This window comes from Larimichthys crocea, chromosome II, assembly GCF_000972845.2.
Source record: "Larimichthys crocea isolate SSNF chromosome II, L_crocea_2.0, whole genome shotgun sequence".
NCBI classification, from domain to species: domain Eukaryota; kingdom Metazoa; phylum Chordata; class Actinopteri; family Sciaenidae; genus Larimichthys; species Larimichthys crocea.
In genome coordinates this window covers 10515724-10540877 of record NC_040012.1, presented here as the reverse complement: position 1 = coordinate 10540877, position 25154 = coordinate 10515724, and the positions used below count along the sequence as shown (strand labels likewise).

General features: G+C 40.0%; 1 protein-coding gene across 1 annotated transcript in view; it reads right to left on the bottom strand.

Annotated features, from left to right (window-relative positions):
* egfra (epidermal growth factor receptor a (erythroblastic leukemia viral (v-erb-b) oncogene homolog, avian)) overlaps positions 1-19791 on the bottom strand; it is a 38314-nt gene extending 18523 nt beyond the window's left edge. Inside the window, exons 1-2 of the mRNA XM_010729229.3 lie at positions 19507-19791; positions 419-570 (exon numbers count right to left, since the gene is read on the bottom strand). Of these exons, the coding sequence (XP_010727531.3) occupies positions 419-570; positions 19507-19585 (231 nt within the window). The 5' untranslated portion in view covers positions 19586-19791. The remainder of the gene's footprint in view (positions 1-418; positions 571-19506) is intronic.
* Positions 19792-25154: the final 5363 nt, after the last annotated feature.

The window sequence follows — 25154 nt, the reverse complement described above, 5'->3', positions numbered from 1 at the left end:
GCACAGGAGCCATGCCCCCTCCTCACTAGTGGAAATTAAACCCTTGGAACTACTGCATGATATCTGCTGACTCTATGTTATTCTGTTTGTGTGTGCAAGCTTGTACGAGAGTGTGTGTGGTCCCTCGTGACATCTGCCCAGTGTTCACAACCTTGTCGTTACAACTTTTCAAGCGTTCAAAGCTCCAACCGGAGCGTCATAAACACATTGAATCATCCATCACTACGGACTTTCCACTGATTTTAATTATCTGCACTGAAGTAATAGGAACAATGAAGAGCCTGCAAAGACCAGGGATAAATTGTCTGGCAACCTGACTTCAGACCACCAATGTGACTACCAAAAAAGATAATAGGAACCTTCTCCCATCTGGTATTTGCATGTTTAAGCTCCACTGCTAACAGAGAACAGCCTTTACCCTGAGGAAGGACAGGTCATGGTGCTCCTCCATGTAAGTGATCTCCAGGTTTTCCAGGACCACACTGCAGTTGCTGTATGTCTTCACCATGTTCTGATAATGGTCCTCTCCGGATGCCAGAAGGTTCAAACGATTGCTGAAGCCTTGGCATGCTGCAGGGACAAAGAAACAATTTGGATTTATTTGAATGTTGAAACATAAGATGCAAAGTGGTGGTAAATAATCTGCAATGTCACAAAAGAATTCATCCAAGGCTCACAGTGCTATCAGTCAGAAACATTCACTCCTTATGTAACACACTGGCTCAATTTATGCCTTTCTGTGTGTGTCTCTGTTTGTGAATTTGATCTGGACAGCCATAACTTGGCCAGCTTTCATGTGAAAATACACGAACTGGGTTACATCTACAATAGGAATCAAATCTCAGCAACGAAGCAAATTCTGGCTCATGAGTCAAAGTGAGCTGGCTGTATTTACACTGGCAAAGGCCTGAATCTTTCCACAGCTATGCGGGCTAGTTAAAACAACCACTGTGACCAGCGTCTCCAAACTCGTTGTGTCATTTCAGAGAAAAGATTTGGTGTGTCACAGATTCCATGAGATTTGTCAGTGTGTTTCTTTGGGGGGAATTTTAGACCTCTAAGTCTCATAATTAATATCTGTCTCAATAACTTTACCCTTGTTTAAGCATATCTGATTTTGGGGCAAGTTCATGACATGACTAAATAACAACTTTAAGCTTAAATCAAATGCTGATTCATGCAGTTTCTCTCGAGTTTTATATTGCAAGAACAACAAAACCATTGCAGGAGAGATTCATAGGACTACAATTATGGGCTGATAATGTAGCCTATCTGACATTATGCAATAAAGTGTTTGGATAAGTAAGGCGCTATTACTGATAAGTGCCGAAGACACAAGGAGCTTTTTTCTTGTAGTTTTAAAGGAAGAATGTGTTTCGTGAAAAATCAGGTCGTCTTCCTCTGTTCTGTCCCCTGAGCTGGTCAGACAGGTTCTCACTGGCATTGAAGATAGAGTCAGCTGTGTTTAACACAGTGACACCCCTGCAACACACACACACGCGCGAAGCCATACATACACGCCTGTACTCACACATAATAAGCATATAATTGATTTTTCTCTTATGTTTGTGTTTCAGTTTAAGCAACGGGTCCAAAAAAAACAGAAGATTCTCCCTCCTGTTTATTAGAAATTGCGGTGCTGCTGTAATGTCTCTTGGGTCACATTCCAAAACGTGTCTGCTCTTGACTGCAAACAAAGCCAAAACATGTGCTCCAAATTCTGAGACACACCTCGCAAAAACACTGTACACAACAGTTAATTTAATTGCACCGAGGCATTTCTGACTGTTCGAATTGAAGAAAAAAGATGATCATCTTTCTCGCTAAAAAAACGATCTGAAATCAATATTTTGTACTTTTCCTGGACCACTTTGCTTTTAACACATGTTGTTGTTTTGAATTCACACAAACTGACAGCAGTTGAGCACCCAATCAGTGAGAATTAGGCACAAACAGCTGTCTCTCACCCTCCCTCTTCTTCTTCCTCATTAGTTTATCCCTGAGGGATCTCGCTGACATGAACCCTGCAGTCCAGCAGCCTAACGCCCCGGCAACAGAGGCAGACCAGCAAAAGCAGGCTGACCGTTTTAATTAGAGGAGCCATGTGAGATGTAATTAGCCCCCTAATTATTGCTCAGACTGAGAAACCAAACTGTAATAAACAAAAAGGTTGTCATGACTGTGCGCCTGTGCATATTAATCAACCAGATTTGGACATCCTAAACGATGAACACTAATGAGGATGCTATGGGGTTCATTCATCTTTTGTTTTACTATGTAGGGTACATAGATGCACATGTGTATCTCCCAGCTGCATTCATACAGCCTGCTTCCTGTCTGAATGTTTTGTTCAGTTAATATTTATGATGAGCAGTAAAGGCTGCATGAGGCAGGTGAGTAAAGGTTCAACAAATTTCCTGCACCAGAGGCTCAGCCTTGTGTGGCGCACAAGGAAGAAAAAAAAAAACTGCTGATTGCTCAAGCAAGCAGCAGTATAACCACTGTAAACAACTCTCCTCTGTCCAGTTGATTTCATAACTCCATGCAGGTGGTAAATGAACTGATATTCTACAACCATAAACTGACTTCCTCATCGGGCTCCAACACATGAGAAAGAAACAAGATCAGGGTGTAGCTACAACTAAAATATGACTTCATACTTCTACCTAAAAAAACTACAAAACAGAACTATACAAATGAAAATTGTAGAGTTAGATGTGTCATAAAAAGGTTGTGCAACTTGCAAACTACCTTTCTGCTAGGACATACAAACAACAGCTATTATGGGAAAGATCAGACAGACTGGAAATTACAGGGAACTGTCTTTTTCCAGAGCATGTGATTCAATTTTGACTCATCAAACATACTAAAAACACAGCTTACTGTCTACAAACTGCTAAAATGCAAAGGTGGGGCCTGCAATGACGTAACTGATACTGTGACAAAGACTAATTACCGATTGCTTCACTTCCTCCAGCTGTATTGTCGTCACTAAAATGTCCAGAAGGTAACTCAGAGAGCAAGGAGTGGCGGATCTGGTATATCTCTACCTCGGTGTGGGGGTGTGGGGGTGTGTGTATGTGTACTGACATGTGTGTGAGTGTGTAATACTGTGCAAGATATTCTTCGGATTGCGCTGCACCGATCAGAGCTTGACAAAAGACTCGATAAACCTGATCATTAGTCATCTAAACTTGTTGAAATGTGCGGTCACATATCACTCTTTTGATGTTTACTTGGGGACTTTACTTGGAAGTCAAGGTGTGTGTGGTAGATATTTGTTTCTTGAGGCTACAGGATCTGTGCGACTACAAAAAAATAAGTTGCACATGCTCGTTTTGTGAGATCATTTGCTCACTGCTCAGGCCTGCACTCAATACACACTGAAATACTGCACTGGAGTTGAGAATTCACATGCTACTGTTACAGAGAAGGCGGGTCAGATCTGTGTTTGAACTACTTCAAGAGCTGTAAATAATTGATGATTAATTGCTCGAATCTTATTATATAATGCTTAAAAGTCTGTTCAATCATGTATTAAAAGCGCAAGATCATAAATTAATACTAAAACTAGAAAAAAATGACATTTCTTCTACTACGTGCAAAGCTAATGGACAAATATGAAAGTGGTGTAGATCTTTTTTTCCAAACTTTGCCTTTAAAAGCTTTCCAAAGGTGGCATTTACTGTATGTATTGGATTACATAAAGTCTATGCTAAAGGTGTTTCTGATGTTTATTATCCAAAATGTTGAACTTTGAAGCTGAAAAACTTATTTGACAGAGAAAAAGGGGAACATGTGAAGCAGATTATAAAACCAAAAATTTAGACAAAAGTTACAAACATTTGAGACACATTTACTAAACACGGTAAGATCAAATGCTCACTGATAAGTACCGAAACCAACCAAAGGAAAAGGGTGAAAGTCTGTAATAAATTCACATTTTGAGGTTGCATTTAAATGTTTGGATGAAACATTGTATTTTTCTGGCCACGAGAGGAAATACTGAATGTCCACAAATGTAAACTAAACCTTCCAGGGACACAGCAAAAACTTCTCTAACTCATCTAATGGTTTCCTTTCCTACACTGAGCCGTCTACTATACATTTAAATCATCATGCTTCATGGCTTTCTACAGACAACAGAAATGGCCCTGCTGCTTTCTCTTCCTCTTATTCACTACCTGCAATTCAATTAAGCTGTGTCCAGAGTCTGATAATGACATTATGTGAAAACTTATACATAATTAATGGGAAGTAACAATGCTAACTGACATGACTTGTTTATTTCTCTCTCCAAGTCAACAGCATTACGGCAAAGTATCTTATGTAACTCAATCTGCAGCGTTTCTCCACTGATAACAAAATCGATGCAGAGATTTATTCCCTTAAAAGGTAAATTATGGTTAAGTCCCTTATATGTCTGCAAAAAAATGGTGATATTACAAAGAAAAAAAATACACGTTCTGCTTTTATTGGCCTCAGTTTTAAGTCGTAGCTCACTCGCATTAGCTCAAATTTCTCAGCCTTCAGATTTCAGAGAAGCATAAATCTCTGGAAGCCCACTATCAGTAAATGAAGGGGGACAAAAGCCATTTTTTAAAAATTCTCTCTGTAAATTCATTTCATACTTTTTTCTGACTCGCTCAAAGTCAGGAGGAGATCACATATCATAGGCGAAACCAGCAGGCAGCACGAGTAAAAATGTGTGAGTTCTTCGGGTGGTGTACTATGTTCATATACTCTGTAGCTGATATCCTGCTCTCTGTACAGGGGAAACACAATCTTCCTTTGCGTGGGAGATGCACCAATCCCTTAGAGAAAACATCTTGGGGCCTCAGAAAAGAAAAAAAAGGGGGCAGTAAGGACGAGAGGATACCCCCCCACTTTCCCTTCTTATCCCCAGTGAATGCAACAACACAAGTCCCTTTGACATCTCAGGAAGTTGATCTTTGCACAGGGTCAGTTGCAGACATTACCCTGTGATGCTGAAGCAGATGGCAGCTGATTGTCGTCTCCAGCGGAGGAGGAGGACGTAGTATTAGTACACAACGTTATGTTCTGGAGAACGGGTGGACAGGAAGTGTGACGGGGGGAAAAAAAAGGAGAGTCAGGAGTGGTTTGTGGTTTAGCTAACCAAGGCGTAGATGTGGGACATAGGAGCCGACTGTGGGGTCAAACTGTGGAAACCGGGTGTAAAGCCTTACGCTTGATGTATGAACATTGCTGACCTTTCCCTGAAGGCTAACAAAGGGGACAAAACGTTGGAGCAGCCTGCTGTAGAACACAAACGCAAATGAAGCATCCCACTGAAACAGTTCAACTCTGCCCTGCCTGAGTTAGAGCACAGTCAGTGAAGTTTAGTCTGTTAAAAGCTAGGCAAAGTGACCAAATAAAGACCAAAAAGGCTAATGTTTACTCTCTGCTCCTGAAGAGCACTCTCTACCAGTCAGTGAGACACTCCAGATACCTGTGGCTGGGCCCATCATAATGTTTACTCTCCACCTCAGCGTGAGGAAACCGTGGATTTAGGTTCTGCACAAACACAGGAATACAGCATGTATACTCACACTCTTGCATACTGTGATCACCATTTCTAAGACCTTGTGACATCAAAAATTGTCCACATCCCAGAACCAGAACCAGTTTTAACTTTCAGATCAATTTATTTATTAAATTTGTGGTTTTAAATTAATATAGAGCATACAGATACTATCCATGTACATGGGGTTAAAGACTACGGCACATTATCTCAATAGTGAATGATGCGTTCATTCCCCAATAGTGATAAAATAGATTTAAAAAACCATAAATGATCATTGAAAAAGGCACAAATTACTAGGCAACAGGTTGATTTATTGGCATTAGTTAAACACAGCTGCACTCCTAGTTCTCTCCAGATGTGACCAGTATACAAGAGTTTCAAAATGATGGCCCCAAATAATCAAGCGATACATATCATTAGTCAGATAATTCTCCCACATGCCCTGTTGGTAAGGCCATTAGTCCTCCATGAAGGAACCAAACAATCCCACTCCTGTTACCCAAAACTCACACAACCTCCATTAGCCCCAGCCCCATTTAAATTCCAATAATGCACCCACCATTCTCCTGAAATGTTCCAACATTCAACCCACTTCCTCTTTAACGTCCAGGCATTCTCCCTATTGAAGCCCATTCTAGCCAAGACAACCCCCCCCCAACCTCCCCTCTTTCTTTTTCTTCATTCTCCTTCCCTGTTAAAACGATACTCCTCTTCAATCCCACAGGAAGCACGAAAGGAAGACTGGAGAGGGAGTGGGCGGTAAGGCGCACTGCTGTTAACTCACTGCTCAATGTCCCCCCCCACCCCCACCCCCACCACTACCACCACCTCACCACCACCCGCCCCACTCTGACCGTCACTGAGCCATGCCTGGAAAAGAAGAGAGGCAGAGAAGAGAGAAAGAAAAACAACAACCACAAGCGAAGAAACCCACACATTTCACACATCATCATTCCAGCAGGAGAAAGCAGCTGTGACTTGGGAATCCCCTGTTGGGCTTTCTTTCCCAGTGCAGAGCAGCAGGCCCAGGTTGGAGCACATCAACACAGAGCACAGATAACTCTCACTCACTGGACTCCTCACTTCATCTAAACAAAAAGGAGATAGACGCTCTTTGAGGCAGCCTTTCTGCTTAAGGGTTTCTTATTTTTAGCCCCATTGCTGACAGGCTCATTTCTGTGTAGGTCTAACCACTGTTTCGCAGCATTGCTTGCCAACAACTCTGTTACTGCCTTAGTCATGTCTCTAGCAACTCTGCTCCGCTGGAGTCTTCACGGAGAGAGACCCCATAAAAGGAATATTCTACAAAAGCCCTGGGGTTTGGGTTAGTGAGCTTTACTCTGTTGCTCAGCCCTTAGTCACCATTGCAACCTCTGGTTTACACATCAGCCGGCCCTTAAATCCACTGATGAGTTGTTTCTTCCTCATCCTCACTGGCTGAGGGCAAGAGTCAGGGACAAATGGGGCTCAGGGAATTAGTTTGTACAGCAGAGGCGCTCTCATAATTTTCAACCCTGTGAAAGGGTATTTTGTTACATGTTGTGTTGTACTGGCTAAAAGCATGACCAATTTAATTTGAACAGGAAAGCTCGGAAGAATTTAGCTATGTCTTCCTGATGACACATCAAACTGAAATGTTTGAAATGTAACGGGGTGCCACTGCCAAGTACTTTGGGGCCCAGGGCACTCAGTTATAATCTTCAGAGTATTTTCAAAACAGTTCTATTTCCACTGAAATAATGTGAACAGCAACGACTGACTGGTGCTAGCTTTTCATCAAACACCTCTCCCACCAGCCCACAGCTCAGATTTCCTCCATTGTTAACGTGCGGGGCGTTATCCTGTTCCTGACAAAAAAAGCACATCACACATGGTTAACAAAGCTCCGAAACAATGCGATAGCTTGTTTAAGATGATTATGACTGAGGAGGGTGGTTGTTTCAAGGCCGCCCCCACACTGTAGAGACACAGAGGGGCTTTTGCACAACCTAAGGCCTGGCTGCTTTGCATCAGTCATCAAAGGCATCAGACTTGGCAGGCTAGACCCTTTTTCTCACTATCAGCAACACTGCTGAACACAAGAACCCTGGCTTAGGATCACTGTGTATGAAACACATACTACAAACTCTCATGACTTCTCCAGAGAGTGGACAACCGGCGAATGAGCCAGGATGTAAAACCTTTCCAACATAATTGTTTTCCAATGTTCGACCCAGGGAAAAAAGGAGAGAAAAATCAGCTTCCTTCCTCTCATTACAACTTTCATCACCTTTTTGACAGAAAATATAAACAACTTTAATGTAAAAATTGGTTTAGCATTGGGGTGAGACAATTTGGTTACTATTGCACAACCGTTACAAACAATTCACTCTTGACCTTGGAAACAGTAGTTGGCCAAAATATCTCACCACAATCCCCATTTGGAAGAGCTTACAATGATATCCTACAATCTTGTGTTGTCTGTTGTATGTCAACTACTGTTTCCAAAAATCAAGAATTAACTTTCAGTCTCAGTTTTTAAGCCAAATGGATGAGAAGTCCTTCTCTCCTGGGAAAAATTCTGTGACATAATTGGAAGCTCAAGAAAAGCTACTAAATGGACCTTGTGGTGAGATGTTTTGTCCAACTACTGTTTCCATGGTCACAAATGATCTTTCAAACTCAACTCTGTCAGCCAGCCTCAACAAGAGGTCTTTAAAGTGCCCAGAAAAGTACAAATGTATCTACCATTTCATGACAACTGGGCAAAATCAAGGAAGATTGTGTGAAATGATCAAAAGCTCCAGAACAGCTAAGCTAAATGGACGTCATGGTGAGATTGTTCTGTCAGTTACACACAGCTCAACAGATGTAATAATGTTTCCAGCTCCAAATACTGGCTCTCATTTCGGATGTTCTTCGATCGACCAACAGGTGCCAAGCATTTATAACCCATGATAAATGTTGGACAGTTTAGATCACTTCATTTCCTGGAAGCATAAGACATGAGCGCAAGTATCCAAAATGTTGCCTTACTAAGCCAGAATCACAATAAAAAAGTAGAAGAAAAGATCCCTGCCAGGCTAACACGCATATTTCAAATACTTGAAGCTTGACTGTTTGAAAAAAAAAACAAGTTTAGTGGGCTGTTTACATGTCCTTTGACCCCAAAACCCAATTAGATTTTGAGTATTTTTAATCTCTTGGAAATCTTATGGGTGCCTGATTATTGAAATAATACCAGGATAAAAACTAAACAAGTGGATTCATATTAAAAAAATCTCAGACGGCCTTCTAATCAGCTCAGGAAGAGGTTGTTGATGTAGTGGATATACTGCAGGTCCAGAGGGCTTAATCCTTACTGCCTGGCACTAGTCCAACTATGCACTCCAGGGTATTTCTACCAGGGAACCCATTCTCCACTGCAGAGTTATCAAGCTGAAGTGGTTTGTTATTAAAATGAAGGGAGAGTGGTAGATATTGATCGATTATCAAGGATGCTTTAAGTGTCATGTGGCTGTAATATGATGCAGGGCATGGGAAAATACTTATAATATATGGCCTTTCGAATAGTTTATGGAGCAATCTTGCAAGACGGTCAGTTCTACCTTTTTTATGGAGGGAAACATTACAAGTGAAGCAAACAAAATTCCTTTTTTTTTTTTTTTTTACAGGCCTCTGGCTTCAATTATGAAAACATGTGGTAATGAAGACGTCCCGCTCAAAGTCCTACCAGGAAATTAATTCTGAGCTCAACGAAGCATTGGTGTTGTTGAAACTTACTAGGCAATTAGAAAAGGTACTGCATATACCATTGTTGCATTTAGGGCACATTATGTTTTAGAGCTGTGGGAGTTAAACAAATCACAGATCAAGTCTGTAGCCAAGCCTTGCCACCACTACAATATTATGAACAATGCTGTCATTTCATCTATAAATGGCTGGGATGAAATATGTTTTACGATGCTGATGAAATACCCGAGAGGTAATGCTGGCTTGTAAAAAGCTGGAACCATGGTGAGAGAAGAGCTGACATCTTTTTTCCCGTCCCCTAACACACCCCACCACAACACACTGCCAGAGGCGCTATCATCATTGTTGTCATAATTCAGACAGACCTATGTCATAAGGAAGGCTACTTGCTTGCCAGAAATATATTTCACCAGTCTAAGAGGAGATTACTCATTGGTGTCCTTTTGTTACTTCAGTTCTTGAAGCTGTAGAGACAAACTTTGGGCATATAAAAAATATCCAAGGAAGAATTTATAAAACACATTTTTTTAACCTCAATAGATGCATGGCTTTAGGAATAGCAATGTCGATAACTCGGCCAGTTGATTGATGGACCATTGGTGCCTAGAGGATTAATAAGGAGGATAATAACGTTGTGAATACTTAAGTTTTCATTTGTCAAATACTTCAGTTTATGACAAAATACCCATAAAATGAATGACGGGAATGTACTTTGTGTTTAGTCTTAAATAGCAAATGTTGTATTTAGTATGCTAACACATTAAACTAAGATGGCAAACATAGCAAACATCAAACCTGCTAACATTTGGCTTGGTAGGATTGCTTTGAAAGCTTTTTAGCATGATTGCATTAGCATTTAGCTCAAATACCTCCTGTCTACGTGCAGCCTCACAGAGCTACTAGCACGGCTGTAGTCTTGATACCATTTCAAGCCATGAGCTATTTTCCCCTACTGATATTTGTATGTAGGATTAGATGCCACGATCCAACACAAAGCTCTAACGGAGTTAAATGGATTCACGTAACCCAACAGCCTTCATAACTTTTTAGCCAACAGGGACGTCTTTCTCCTCATTGTTGACACAGAGCTGTAAAGTCATGTCTACATGGCAAGTTAAGGTCAAGGAAGACAGATAAGCCTGTGTCAAACGAGACAACAAAGTCTTGAATAAAGAGCCTTTTGTCCAAAGATTTGGGGTTTCGGCAGGGAAGGGAAACTCATTCAAGTTTGGTCTGAATATCAGCCACAGGGGCTGGATGGGAATTCATTTATCTCATGCACTTTCCTTTTTCTCTGTGTATGTTTCCCGGTCATGCGTGTCCTCCTATTATCTTATTTGGATACCTGCCACCCACCCACTATGTCTATTGGCTAATTTTCAGCCTTATTAACGTTTTCTGTGGGAGACACTCCTCTTAGAAAGTCTAGGGAAGCTTACAACAAAAGGCACACTGTAAGTTGAGAAGTCAAGCTTTGCACTCTGTAGCTTATCAATACCAGGCCCATTCAAAGATGTGACAGGGGGTCTAGACCAGGAGAAACCTGGAGGAAATACAGGTATCAGTTAACAAGTGATGTCTGTAGATGTCTATTTTGCTTGTGAAAAAGTTCTTTCTGCAAAGCAAGCTTCCTATGTTCCTTTGCACCAACAGTACAAGTCAATTCAGCTGGTTAATAAATCATTTTTCTACTAATGTTGGCATCCAAGTGCAACTGAAAGCAAGACAAAAGTGATAACATCACTGAGGCTATTTGTCTTTTCCTTGCAGAGGATATAGTGCATGGCAGAAATCACAAAGATTAATCACGGCTATTAACTTTTCAACAATACTGGAAAGTTACATCCTCTCAGTCTTGATTGACACTCTACCACGCCTTTCCAATGAAGCATGTAATACCTTAATCACATTGTCAAAGAAAACCTGCTTTTTCGTAGGTAGTCAAGCAATGAAAACAAGACAAGCCCCATCGGGATTTCTTTGAAAGACATAAATAATTATGTGCTCTATATATAGTTTTTGATGCTAACATATTCACCCTCACCCTGTGTGAAGTAGTCAGTTGCAGAAAGCAGAACAGCTTTACGTCAACGCCACACATTTTTCCATTGTGTGCAGGTGTGAGCGTACAAAGAGCTAAACCTTTCAGCAATAGGCTAGTTCAGAGTTAATGCAAACTAATGGAAAATCGCCTAATCCTCCAGGTAATGCTGTTAAAGAGCTCCAACATCCTTTTAATCAGGATGTGAGGCAGGAAGCCCCCCCCTGCATATTTACACTGCAAAGGGGATTACAAATTAAACATCCTGGTTCTCTGTCCCCATTGCTTTTGACAAATGCAGGAATACATTTACAAAAATTGGATAAATTAACCATAATGTGCCACAAGGTCCAAACTACTAACAGTGAGTCACAGCCTGAAATGCACCACCATTTAGTTTACTAGGCCAATAGACCACACAAGAGGAGGATAAATGCTATTAGGGAAGAAATCAGCCACCACCCGATGCTTTCTTCTTGAATATTCTGGGATGGAGATTTGTTTCTGAAGCTATTGTTCCCTTTTCCCTGTAGGCGATTCGTCTTCTAGGCGAGCACTTTGAAACACTGCTTCTCAGAATGACCCTTAGGTCATTAGAAAATATGCCACACCTACAAGAGGTCTTTGGGATAATGGTGAGAGACTCTGATGGACAATTTGGACGTCAAAGTAAAACAACACCAATCGCAAAGAACAGCTCAAGGCCTATTTGATGAGGGATTAAGCAAGGGCACAAATACCAAAGTCAAAGATCTTACCCTGTCCTCCTGATATTTGTTTGCGCCTCAGCTTTCCTGTTTTTCTCCTAATGCTGCGATTCCTCCTTTAATCCGAGCTGTCCATTTCATTGACATCTCTTACATTTGCATTGTGACACAAAGATCCATAGAGCTTGGTAGTGAATACAAAAACACCAACTTTTTTTTAATGAGAGAAAAAAAACTCTGTTCACTGTCCTTCTGAACTTAACTGAGCTGCAAAATTCTCTGGAGCGGGTTGGAGCGATGGTTTTCATCCAAGCTGAAAGCCTCCAGGATGGAAACATGTTCGGTGCCCACTTTCCATCTTTACTTTCACAACTAGAGCTGACTTACTGTTTCAGCAGTTCCAGGCCTGACAGGACACTTTCAAAAACTGCTTTGTCAAGCACATGAAAAACATGAAATTCATGCAGAGCAGAAATAAATTGGTAAGAAATTTTTCAGCCGCTCCAACTGGCATCAGTGTAAAGGGTGTGTACTGTGTGTGCATATACCAGCCAATAAAAAGACATTATTGTCTTTATTTTAAACCATAAATTGAACTAAAAATAAGTCATGCATTTGTTCCCACGATAGTTTTCTGAGGTTACCAGTCCAGTGTGAACTTCGTCTTCATGTTTTTATTATTTAGCTATATATTTTTAAAATAATGTAAAATGTCTTTGAGGATAATTAATATACAGTGTCTTTTACAACACCAAATGTCAATGACATACTAGCTGTATCATATATGTGTTAACTGGGGCTTCAATAAATTATTCTGAAGATTATTTAGTTGATTAATTGGTCAATAAAATGTCAGAAATAGTTCCTGTTATCATCTTCTGTAGCCCTTGATGATGTCTTTACAAAGACCAACAGCCCAAAAGATATTTAATTTACAGTCACATGACAACGAAAGTAGCAAACCATCATAACAAAGAAGCTTGATCTCATTCTTTTTACAACTTGAAAGTTGTATTTATTTAGAGAGACATATAGAAAATCCCTGCCAAAATTCCTAGCTTTTTCCAAAGGTAAGGTCAGTTTTTTCCCCATCGGACAGTGGCCTAAAACATTACTCTAAAAGGCAAAAGAATGAATTTACACAAAACTATGAACACTGCTCAACACTCCCTCAGTTTGAAAGACTGTAGGAGATAGAACAGGCTCAATAACCCAAATGGAGCTGTGGCCTCTTTTCCCTTTTAACACGAAGCTGCACCTGATGAGATGGGACGATAGCTTTTTTCCAACCTGAATTCCTGGGTCTCTTTCCACTGGAGACTCCGTGCACAGCCATTGGATCATGGAAAGGCCATAAATGTAGCGGATCACTTTGTTACCATGAACAAACAAAGGAAGCAAATCAGTTCAATGAGTAACCACATTCACTGCCTTATTCCAATGGATTCTCAGTGGATGTATACAAACTACAGAATGGATTTGAGCAGCTGCAGTTTAAGCACAACAAACACTGGTTTACTTTCAGTGAGAGACCAAAAGAAGAGCTTTCAATAAATTCAGAGATGTAGCAGGCGGCATTTCTTAGCTTATTAAATATTAATAACATGACATGAAAGCAAAACATGAAAAAGCTTCATTGCTTGTGGTTTGTTTAGACTGTAAAAGCAGTGCAACCCGACATGTAATTAATGGTTACAGAACTGCAGCACTACTTCATTTTTTGAGCTACACAATAGATTTATTGTATTCAGATGTGTCTTTACGGTTAAAAGTAAGAAGAAGAACAAAAGTTGCTTCAACTTCTGTATTCCCTCTTGATGACATACACGTCTAGCCTCGGGTGCGTCTGCTACGCGGCACAGATCTCGATTGCTCTACAAAAGCATCGGTGCTGCCAGATAACCTGCCCTCTACAGAGGCACTATTGTCCCAGAGTGAAACCACAAACCTACACCTCGCCAGCAGCTCTCTAAAATCTCTACCGCTCAGACACAGTGCAGTTTATCAAAGCAGGGAGAGAGGGCTGCAAAAAAATCTATCTTCCAGCTCCCACGGCCCAAACCAAAAAGCTGTATTTCCAACAATGGCTGCAGCAGATGGAAGTCTGGAAAGGTCGTCAGAGGACCAGTAAGACACAGCAGCAGCAGTAGTAGTATGAGGGCCACTCTGGACCCTAAAACTGGAGAATCTAGAATTACAAAGGATCATAACCTATATTTCACTACCGACATTCATCTAATCCCAGAGAGTGGGCTTTAATGAAAAGAAAAGGCATGGATTTCTGATCGTGACGGAAAAAAACAGATGACTGATGAAGGAAGCTGGCTTGTTAGAGCCCAACACAATGCAGAGGGAAAAGCACTTACTCAGGATGCTGAAATGCACTGCTGGAGTGAAATTTTGTCATGATTCAGCTTAACTTTTGCAGGTGTGCAAGCACATTTAAATGCAGAAAAATGATTGAGCTGGACCTCACCTATAGTGTATATATTATCTTCAAATCTCATTCTGTTGAGAACTTGAATAGCCCATTAACTCTGAAAAAGCATATTGATGTAAGCCGGTTATCCTGTGCCTAAAGCAAGCCGAGGAGCCTCGCATTAGGGATTAAGGGTTTAGCCATTGACATGCCCCTGAAATTGGTCTGATCTTCCACACAGGTTCACTCATCAGAGGTTCAGCAAAGTCAGAGGGGCTTTCATGCAGATTCACCTCATACCTATTCTTTGGCAATTTGGGAAGGCAACATCGAAAAGCAAAAGAGTTTAGAAATATTTAAGAATACAATAAAAAAAATGCAATCACCACCTCTACAGTACAACTCCAGTCACAAACAGAAGGAGTTCAATTGATTCAGAGCCCATTTAGCATTTCATCTGGGAAATAAATCACCGCAGTTATTACTTGTGGTTGGCTGCTGGGTGAAGCTGTGGGCATTATTTACAGCCTCCCCACAGATGATGACAGTTAATAAAGTGAGCATGCCAGTGCACAGGGCAGGGAGCTTTTCTATTATTCAGCAAATCCTGACTGACTCCCACAGAAGCCATCACACCATGGCAGGTTGTCGCTGAGTGGTAGACTGACAGGTGGGCTTCCTGTGGGAAAGGCTGGTAGCTGCCATGTGCCTTATCAAATCTTAAATTAATTTCCAAAAGGCTTTAACCTTTTCCACATGAACACAACTATATAACAGGATGCATAACTAGTGGTTAAATGGTCACCAGGTTTCCAAAGTGTGACTATCCTTCTATACCTTTGGAAATCTGTCTTTGATTGACAAAAGTATATTTAATGTCATTGGGTGCAGCGACTGTTATAAGTTACTGCAACTGAGGCAAATTATTAACAAACTGTTCACTATGCGTCCTCCCCCCCAGATATCACACCTGTCAGGTTTTTCTCCCACATGCACTTTACAGCAACAACAGTGACAGATTTATTACTCAAATGTCTGTATTTTCTAAAATAATAGGTTGCTGATTTAAGACAGGGGAGGGGAAAAAAGCTGGTTTAAAGGTTTAAATCAATTTTCCGGCTGAAACCGGTTGATGTTTTAAAAGGATCTTTTGTCAGCTGTAGCTAGTGGTGCTTATTATTTTCATTAATCGATCGATAATCTATCGATCGTTTGCTCACTTCACAGTGAAAAAAAAAAAATCTATGTTTATTCAGTTTACCATCATAAGGGACTAAAGAAACCAGATTCACACATGAGAGGCTTAAATCAGTGGATCTGTACATTTATACTTTACTAGTTATAAAATAGAATTAATTTAACGCTTCATCAATGATATTTAATATTTCTTGGCTTAAAACGATAATTCTGCGACCATGTTTGGTAGACATAAAACTGATGATTTCAGAAACTTAAATCAAACGATTCGGACATTTTTAAATGACTCAAAATGATTCATCAATTATCAAGACAGGCGATTGATTTATTAATTAACAACAAATCAACTAATTGACTAAGCGCTGTGGACCACAGTGTTTAGTCTTTTAGGCTCTACTAGTTAAGATAACTTTAGCTCCATGAGGCTGAAAACACCATCCCAGTATCCTGGCTTAAAATTATAATGTTGTGAAAGGGGACTAAGTAACGTGTTTGTCAGACATAAAGCTATCTCTGGTAATGATGCCAGTGGTTGCTTCCTTAAACCCAATAAAGAGTGTGCTAACATTACCCTAAACTCTAACAAAGTAGAAGTAATCAGAAATTGCTTTCACTGTGCTTTGGTAACACGTAACCCCACAAATAAATGTAGTTAATTAATAATGCGCCTTATTTTTAGAGCAAATAAACACACTGCTTAATCAACTCTTTGTTTGTTTTGTATTAAGGTCAAAAAAGAAAAACACCACCCTCCGAGCTATTTAAATCACTCTTACCACAGCCCCATGCGCACTGTTTCAACATGTGGAGTAATCCAAAGCTTGGTCTGCCTTGCCTAGTTACAGTTGCTAAGCTATGATTGGACAATTGCTGTTTAGGGGCGGGGTTAAACAGACAACTGAAAAGTGATGGCGTCCTCTGTTTTCACCTCAGTGATCCACCATGTAGGGTGAAAATTATTTTTAAGGATGACCCAAGAGAACACTCCGAACAATGTGCACAGAGGGTTTATTTTTCACCCATGATCTCCATCAGTTTCCAAGTTTTTCTCAGTTTGAGAATCGTTTTGCCACTTCTTGGTGTAAACACACATAAACCACATGTTCTCTCTTGGTTCCTAGCAGCACAAACACTTTCAGATCAAACAGACTCTACAGATATGGATCGAACAAAGTCGTCCATCCCTGACAAACCGTGTGTCTGCCAGTTTTTTAAATAAGTCGAAGGATTACGTGCTCCTTTGTGTGCTGAGAAAATTATACTTCTTCTTAAGGCTTTTAAAACCCTTTGGATTTTCTCAGAAATGCATCGTCAGTAAGCTTGGATCAAGACTGTTTTTCCTCTTTTTGTTTTCTTTTATACTTGCTTATCAATGGAAAGTAATGTTACAGTCATGAACTGTACCACTTTGACGACTTTACATTTTGATGAAGTTAAAGAAATCCCTAAATGGACTAGTAGACACAAAGGCAGGTTCAAAAATATCATTTTCAAAATAAAAGTTGTCTATTTGGGCAATCAAGTCTTAATTCACTTACAAGTATTGATGTGATTTTACAGTTATGAAGCCAAATCTCACTAAGACGTTATCGGCATCAAACAGAGAGCTGAACTTCTGGGTTGTGTTCTAGAAATAAGAAAAACTCATTCAAAACCGAACTGAAACATAGACTTTCTGAGCAGGATGTTGTGTAAGCTTGCTCCATATGTCAAGATAAGGACTGTCACTTTCAAAAAAATTATCTAACATTGCTGTTTACTCAATATACTGTGTTTTTTTGGAGGCTTGTAACAACATTTCCTGTAAGCCTTAGACCTTTGCTGGTTTAACAAAGCATTTCAAGTAGTTATTAAAGATTTTATTCAAAGTTAATGGATGACCCAGCTGCAAACTTGATGACACAACCCTCCAGCTACTCTTTCTTTAATCAATAACAAAAATGAATTCATGTGTTACTTCTGTTTTCTCAAGATGTGAAAGAAACAACGTATCCAAGTATTTGGTTATTTGGCCCTAAAGTTTGGAGATTTGATGTCGTAAGAACTTAATTGGAGTTTGACATCTTGTTCGAATCAGGTTTAATTATTATTGGACACTGTGTGCTATAAAAGCACAGTGTACCACATCGAAACATCTGTCTTAGCCTTTGGCCAAAAGGAAAAAAAACACAACCACCAACAACAACAACAACAACGACAACAACTAAAACTGTCAGACCATATGGTGCTGCTCACATTTCCCTGGAAATGGAAATTGGATCCATTGCTAAAAATGAAGAGTAATTTAACAAAATTGTACTGCATACCATAACTATCATTACAGCTGCTCATTTCTCATCTTCTCTGGTCTTAATAAAATTCTGAAATTCTTATTTACTGCGAGAGACTTGCTGCTGCATGAAATGTTTGTTTAGAAGCCCAGAAATATTTAGGGACTCTGTCTTTTTGGCTCACAAACATTTTTGATTTGTTATGGTTCTCTGAATAACGGCACTGGTTGTTACTTGTTGGGGCAGACGGGAAAGATGCAACTTGCATGTGCGCTGCTGGCACTGAGCACACTGTGCTTATCTGCTTATAAGGAGGAACCACAGTGCAATGAGTCCGGACAATGATGATTCATGTGAATAGGAAGTTAAAGTCATTACGGAGTAAAGTGATACTTCTGGTCACTTTCTCTCCTGACATCTGGCCTTCAAGAAGTCTGAGTCACTCGAACTAGATGTGGACTATATTCTTTAAAAAAACTTTGTTTCTAATTTAACCACTATGCTTATTTTTAACTCATATCCTTCAAATACAGCTCATTTAGAGATCACAGCCATTACAAGGAAAACACATCATTTGTGGAAGAAAGCACTGAAATAATAGTCAAAAAAGTTAAAGAAAAAATGTGTGACCTTTACTTCAGGGCCAAGAGAAAGCACTAAAAAACAAGCAGAGCAAGAGAAACTATGAAACCTGTTCCTGCTTCTTCAGCACTTGTTTTCATACTTTCATCAGTCTCACTATACACTTTCCAGACTCTCTGCTTTATATCATTTGCGCCAGTGGGATGAAGTGACTGTCTTCACATTGTGATTTGATTTCATTCGAAGACCAGATGCAAAACTGGGAACATGCACCAGTTGTTTTTTTTAGTATTATGTAAGAGGATGCTCAAAATAAAAATAAAAATACAAATAAAAAGACCTACATGTGACAGGCGAATTCCAAATGAGAAAATATAAATGTAAGGCTTTAAAGAGCTTTTAGTGTTTCAAGGTGACAGCATCGTCCTAATTTGAATTCTAAATTTACCTACATATAGGTCAAACACTGCGTAGAGCACGTCACAGCCACACAACTCACAAAAAAAACACCAACATTAGTACAAATGAAAGAGACAGAAAGAAACATTGTGAGACTAAAAGTTAGTTAGTACGCCCGTAAAATTGCACAATCCACCTCCCCTCCCGGCAGCATCATCATCAATGTGGTGCAAAATGTGCGTACTTAGAGCCATCGTCATCTCACTGGCTGGATGTGGTGGACATGCGTAGTTTTTTAATTGGCCAATTAATTATAACTTTTACGCAACGTTTACGCAACTGTATTCATGATCAATCCGAACTATCCCGTACTGGTACTGACTCTCTGTAGCTTTTTTGTGTGTGTTTTTTTTTACCAATTCACACAGGCTGAACATGGAGCCAGTGAGAAACTTTTCTCTCACGCCGGATCAAGTTTCTCTGCGGCTTTTTCAGCAGTGTGTGATTTCTGAGATTTATGTAAATGTTGGACAGAGGGAAAACAGAGGAAAAGCGAAAGCTCGCTTGCCATTACAATCCAGCCACGTACATGTTGTAATAGTTCCCTGACATACCTTTCCCTTCCGCCAGAACACAGCAGCACAAGCAGAGCAGAGAGGTGAGACCGATCCACTTCAAAAAGCGGGTTGCCATCGTGTTTTTTGAAGCTCCTGGAGAGAAGGTGTCATTCCATACCAACAACGCGCGATATTCCGCTGTATGGAAACTTTAGAAATCTTGAAGTTTTTTTTTTTTCTCCTTAAGTTAAAAAAAAAAAAGACTTTTCCTTCTCTGGGAAACTTTGACAGCTCCTCCTCCTCGCAGATATCTCCAGTAGTCCGAGTTTATGGAGCGAGAGGACACACTACTGGCTGCTCTGACGTCAGCAGGGCAGGGAGGGAGGATCGATGCGCCTCTCAAACTGCTCAGGTAGAAGAGTCACAGTGGATGATTAAATAAATAAATAAATAAATAAAAAAGTATCAAAAATACCTGATTTATAACGAAGTGCGCCACCGCCAAACATCCAAAGTTACAGTTTAAATCCATGTCCAGACCCACCGCCAAACATCCAAAGTTACAGTTTAAATCCATGTCCAGACTCAGGTAATATACATATAGGTGATAGATTAAAGGAAAAACCTGAATAAATGAAGATGCTTTCGTTAATTGATGAGAATTAGAGTTACAGAAGCTAAAAGAGGTTTGTTTTTTTCCCTTTAAATGTAACATTTAAAGGACACTGTTAACAGAATATGTCAGAAATTAAATATAGCATTCATAACTATGTTTTCATTTGTAAATACCAATCATTTGTTTGTTTTTTTGTTACCAAATTGGTCGACTTGTCCAGGGTGCACCTTGCCTCTCACCCAGAGTCAGCTGGGATAGGCTCTAGCCCTCCACCCTGATGAGGATAGGTGGTTACAGAAAATGGATGGATGTTTTTGTTACTTTAGAATGAGCCTTTTTATATTTACAGAGGGAGTAGAGTTTGCAGTCTTGAGCCACCATGTTTTTACAGTAGCCTAGAGCGGACAAACTTTAAACATTGACTTTAGAGAGAGAAGGAGAGGTGGTTGCAATCAGCAACTTCACTGCTAGATGCCATTAAATCCTATACAAACTGCTTTCAGGGTCATGGGTGGCTGGAGCCTATCCCAATTGGGAGAGAGGCAGAGTACCCCCATGACAAGTCACCAGTTCATCACAAGGATTGACACATAGAGACAAACGACACTCACATTCACACCTACAGCCACTTCACAAGTTAACCTATCAACAAGCATGCATACAAAAAGGCTCCAGTAAGTTATCACCATACTGACATGTGTAATTCTAGTGAATAATTTCCAGTTATAAAAATGCTGCCATACAATATTTACAGAGGAGTGATGGAGAGCTTTTCACCTGGTGCAACCAGAAAAACTCAATATCAGCAAGACCAGTGAGCAGGAGCAGCAGACCCTTCATGTTGGTTCCATAAAGTGAGTAAAGCTTTATTTATATGCCACAAAAATACAAAGTGCTTTACACACAAACACTGGAAATAAATAAATAAATTAGAAAATGGAAGGATGGAGAGGGTGGACTCAGGGTCCAAATCAATAATAACTGGACTGGAACGCGCAACACTGAAACCCTCTACAGGAAGGGACAGAGCAGGCTGTCCTTCCTAATGAGACTCCAGTGTGTGCAACAGGCTCTTGCGGATCTTCTATCAGTCTGTAAAAGCAGACTGATGCAATACCGGAGCTATTTTAGGTGAACAAATAAGTAAAAGAAAAAGTAGACGATGACTCATCCAGGATGTCAAACCCAACTTTGAGAGGTTTCATTGAATTTGGCCTGTAACAGCAATCTTTGCACCCTTATTTATTTGTTGATGTGCGTGCATGGAAGATAGACCTCAGCACCAGTGTCACGCTGAGGTTGATGGAACCAAACGTCTAGACCGGTGACAGAATGTCTGTCTGATTGGAGACGAGTCTAATTGGATGTCAGGCTGCTTAAATGTGTTTATTGTTGTACACATATCAGACTCTATGAAGACAGGAGTGATAGAAATCATTTTTCACACTGGTGTTTATTTCATTACCGCTGGCTAATGGCTCAGCAAATCGTCTTTGGTTGTACAGTTGGAGGAAGAGGTTATTGTGTTGGGTGAAATTATGACCATTTTCCTCGAGGAGAAATTACCTAATGTGAGGCTAACGTTTCACATGAGACTTCACAGCTATTTTCAGTGTGCTGTGGATGTGATGTAACTGTCAGTTTGACTGTTCTGTCATTGGGAAACATAAAAGAAATACACGGCCTTTGTCATTTTAGTAAGTCAGAGGGAAAACGGTAACAGAAGGAGTGCCATTAATTGAGAAAGTTCTTTCCTTCGCAAGGTTACACACTTTAAAATTGTCTTGTGAAGAAGCTCAAGAGAGGTCAAATATTGGAGCTTTGCTTTTAAGTGAAAATCATATTTAATTTTCAATGCCAGGGTCATGTATTTGAATCTGACTCTGTGGTTGATTTTACATGTTTTGAAACCAAGGTTTGGCATACACTAAGCCACAATGGAAGCTTGAAATCACCGTGACCTCTCAACAGAGGCAGATTTCTACATTGCTGGACAACGTCTCAATTATGAAATGTTCCAGTGAAGAAAAAGAAAGATGTCCCAGCTCTTACAGTGTTACATATCACCATCCATCGCTGTCCTGAGGCTCTGAGCGATTTTGCACAAGCCTACCCGGAGCCTCACACCACAGCTGTCTGTCAGCCAAGCAGAAACACTAAACAAACACAGAATCATGGCCATACCACTGGGGATTCAAAACAGAGTATGAAGAAAAAAAAGACCCAGAAAAGAAAGAAGAAAGTGTGTGAAAGGGTGAGACAAGAGATGACAGATAGTGTCTGGCAAAATAAATACATGTCCCACCTTGCAACAGTCTCACATTTTCCATCTCTTATGCTCTGCCAGTTCTGCTATTCAGTACCTGAAGGAACATTTTGGATAGGCAGTTTTAATAAATGCAGCTCATATTTGAAACTTCAGGTACGGTAAAAGCCAAACAATACAAGACTTTGAAGAGGATAATGTTTACACAAAGAGTCTATTAAGTGGTTCAATGAGGCAGAAAGTTCATGTGACCTTGTTGTGAGGGCAGATGACTCTTCATCCTGAAGGTCTGATGTCTGATTTGCATGACAGCGACCAGATGGACCAGCAACATCTCAGTACATTTAAAGTACCACCCCCACTAACACTAATAAGTAAAAGAGTGTCTTATACATTATAGAGATGAGACAGTGCAGCAAGAAGCAGGAAAGAAAAAAAGCACAACATATGGGATCATATAGGATTCACTGTCACTCAAAGGCACAGCATCTGCTGCATCCAGCCAAACAGACATCACATTAATTATGTTTCAGGAAATATACATGAGATCTGAAAATCTTGATGAAAGAGCTGTGTTTGCAACATCATGAAAGATTTAATCTCATGTCTACTAAATCTGATATATGCTCCTAAACTCAACACTGTTTGCACAGCTCTTAACATGCGACAGTTTTGCTTTGTGCTTTAAGCATTTAATTATCAGCCAAAAGAAAAAGGTCTGGAGCCTCTAACAATGACAACACCTTTGTATTCATCTACTATACTTTAGGTTTTCAGCAGTGTGGCTGAAGAGCCTCAGGCGTTCAGAACACGCTGTCAAGTACCAATTAATTAGGTTTAATTAGAGAAGCCAGTGAGATTACCTTGTATCTCACCATCTGCACCCCTCAAAGAAAATTCTGCTTCAGCAAAACTTAAATAATAAAGGCAAATATTTATATTTGCGAAAGGATTATTTTTTTGTAATAGTGAGTACACACACACACACACTTTATTTTCTCTTCCTATGAAACGCAATAATGTGCACGTCTTATTTCTTCAGTCTTTTATCGTTTCCTGGTGAGGCCCCGGGTCTTTTGGCTTTAAGCCATGCTTGCTTGCCAGAGCATGTGGTCTCCATGGCAGCCCATCGGGTTGCTCAGTAAACACCTCAAAGTAAATGAATGAACCTGTTTTAATCCAATAGGAATCCCTTTCTCAACTCTCAGCCAGTCACATCTTGTTTCATAACATGGTACACCTTGTTCGCAGTTATGAGTAATGTGAATGAAACTTTAGGTGTTTGAAATGCATGCTCTCCATATAATAATAATAATAGCAATTGAGTTTTTCTTAATAAAGCACTTAAAAATCAGCAAGTTCTTTACAAAGCCAAGTATAACACAATGAAACAAGCTTCTACATCATCTCTGATGTGCAGCATTCAGTAGTTTTAGTAATCCTAACCCTAACCCTAATGTTTACCCTAGCCCTAACCAGTTGGTTCTCTACACCAAACTGTTTGAGTTGTTGAGTTTGTTTTGAGTCCAATTTTCCTAGAGTGGATGGATTAAAGAATAAGGCATACTGCAATAAAAAATTCAGAGTTATGTAGTTGTCTCATCTGGTCAGTATTTATTGCGAAATGTTCCTTTCTCCTGTGGCTAATGTTGATTTCATAATGTTCCTTACTCCCTGAAATGTAGCAGCAGAGGTTATGTGACAATGTGCAAATAATACTGACCTTTTTTTCTGTGGGCTAAGCAAGAGTAGTCACTGCTTATAACAGAGGGCATTATCCTTTGCTGAATGTGCTGCTTTAAAGGGAAACTGGGGGCAGGAATTAAGATTATACTCACTTCTACAGACACATTATTGTGTATATACATACACACATAAAGCACATACAGCAGAATGAATGGTGTTAGGTAGTAGACAGTTGTCTTTACCAATAGATGTTATTTTGTATGGAGGACTTGCAAAACATTGTACAATGGTCAAACCGGAGAGACAAAGAGACAAAGAACCACTGAGCAACAGTTAAAGAAGATTCTGGTTTTCAAGTCTGAGTGAATCAGGCAGGTCTATCCGCACGTCTCAAGGATTCAAGCATTTTATTCATCTCACAATTTGCAGTTTGTTGTATTTGTTAAAGCAGTGTTACGAAAGAGAAAAATTCTGAGACAAAAAAATATGACAGATATAAAGGAGCATTTCAGCAGCAAAGAACTTTTCTTTGTGTCTGTGAGAGTCTTTAAATGAGACATTTTTAGGTGTCCTTTAGGTCCTGTCATCTTGATCCCCGTCATCTATAGAAAATGTGGGAAAAATCTACTTTTTATGACGTTCTTGATCAGGATAACAATCCACCACAAAGGTCAGCAGAGTTTGGCCCTTGTGGTTAAGGGAGCTTTGAATGCACTGAAGTGGTTTGGTGCTGATTGTGGCACAGTCGCACTTGAGGTCCACATTCCCAAAGCTAGTTGCCACGATTCTCTTTTGGTAAAAGGGTGGCGCATTTCATCAAATCCATTTAAATCAGTGATGAGAAAATGCCCTTAACTCCAGGAACTTCTGAGTCATTCACAAGCTGAAGAAAAAGGCATCAAAGGATTGACCATTCACAAACTGGCTGCACATTTTCATGTTGGACTGGGGTCACGAAATAACTGCCAAGCCACAAATGTGTCAGCTTGGCAGATGATATTCATTCCGACTCTCTTTTTTTTACAAGTGACTGATAGAATGAGATCATGCATGTAATCAGCTAAACTGTAGTAAGTAGTCAGGAACCACTGCTCCTGGAATAGGAGAAATGCTTGGCTGTCATTGACAGAAATGTTA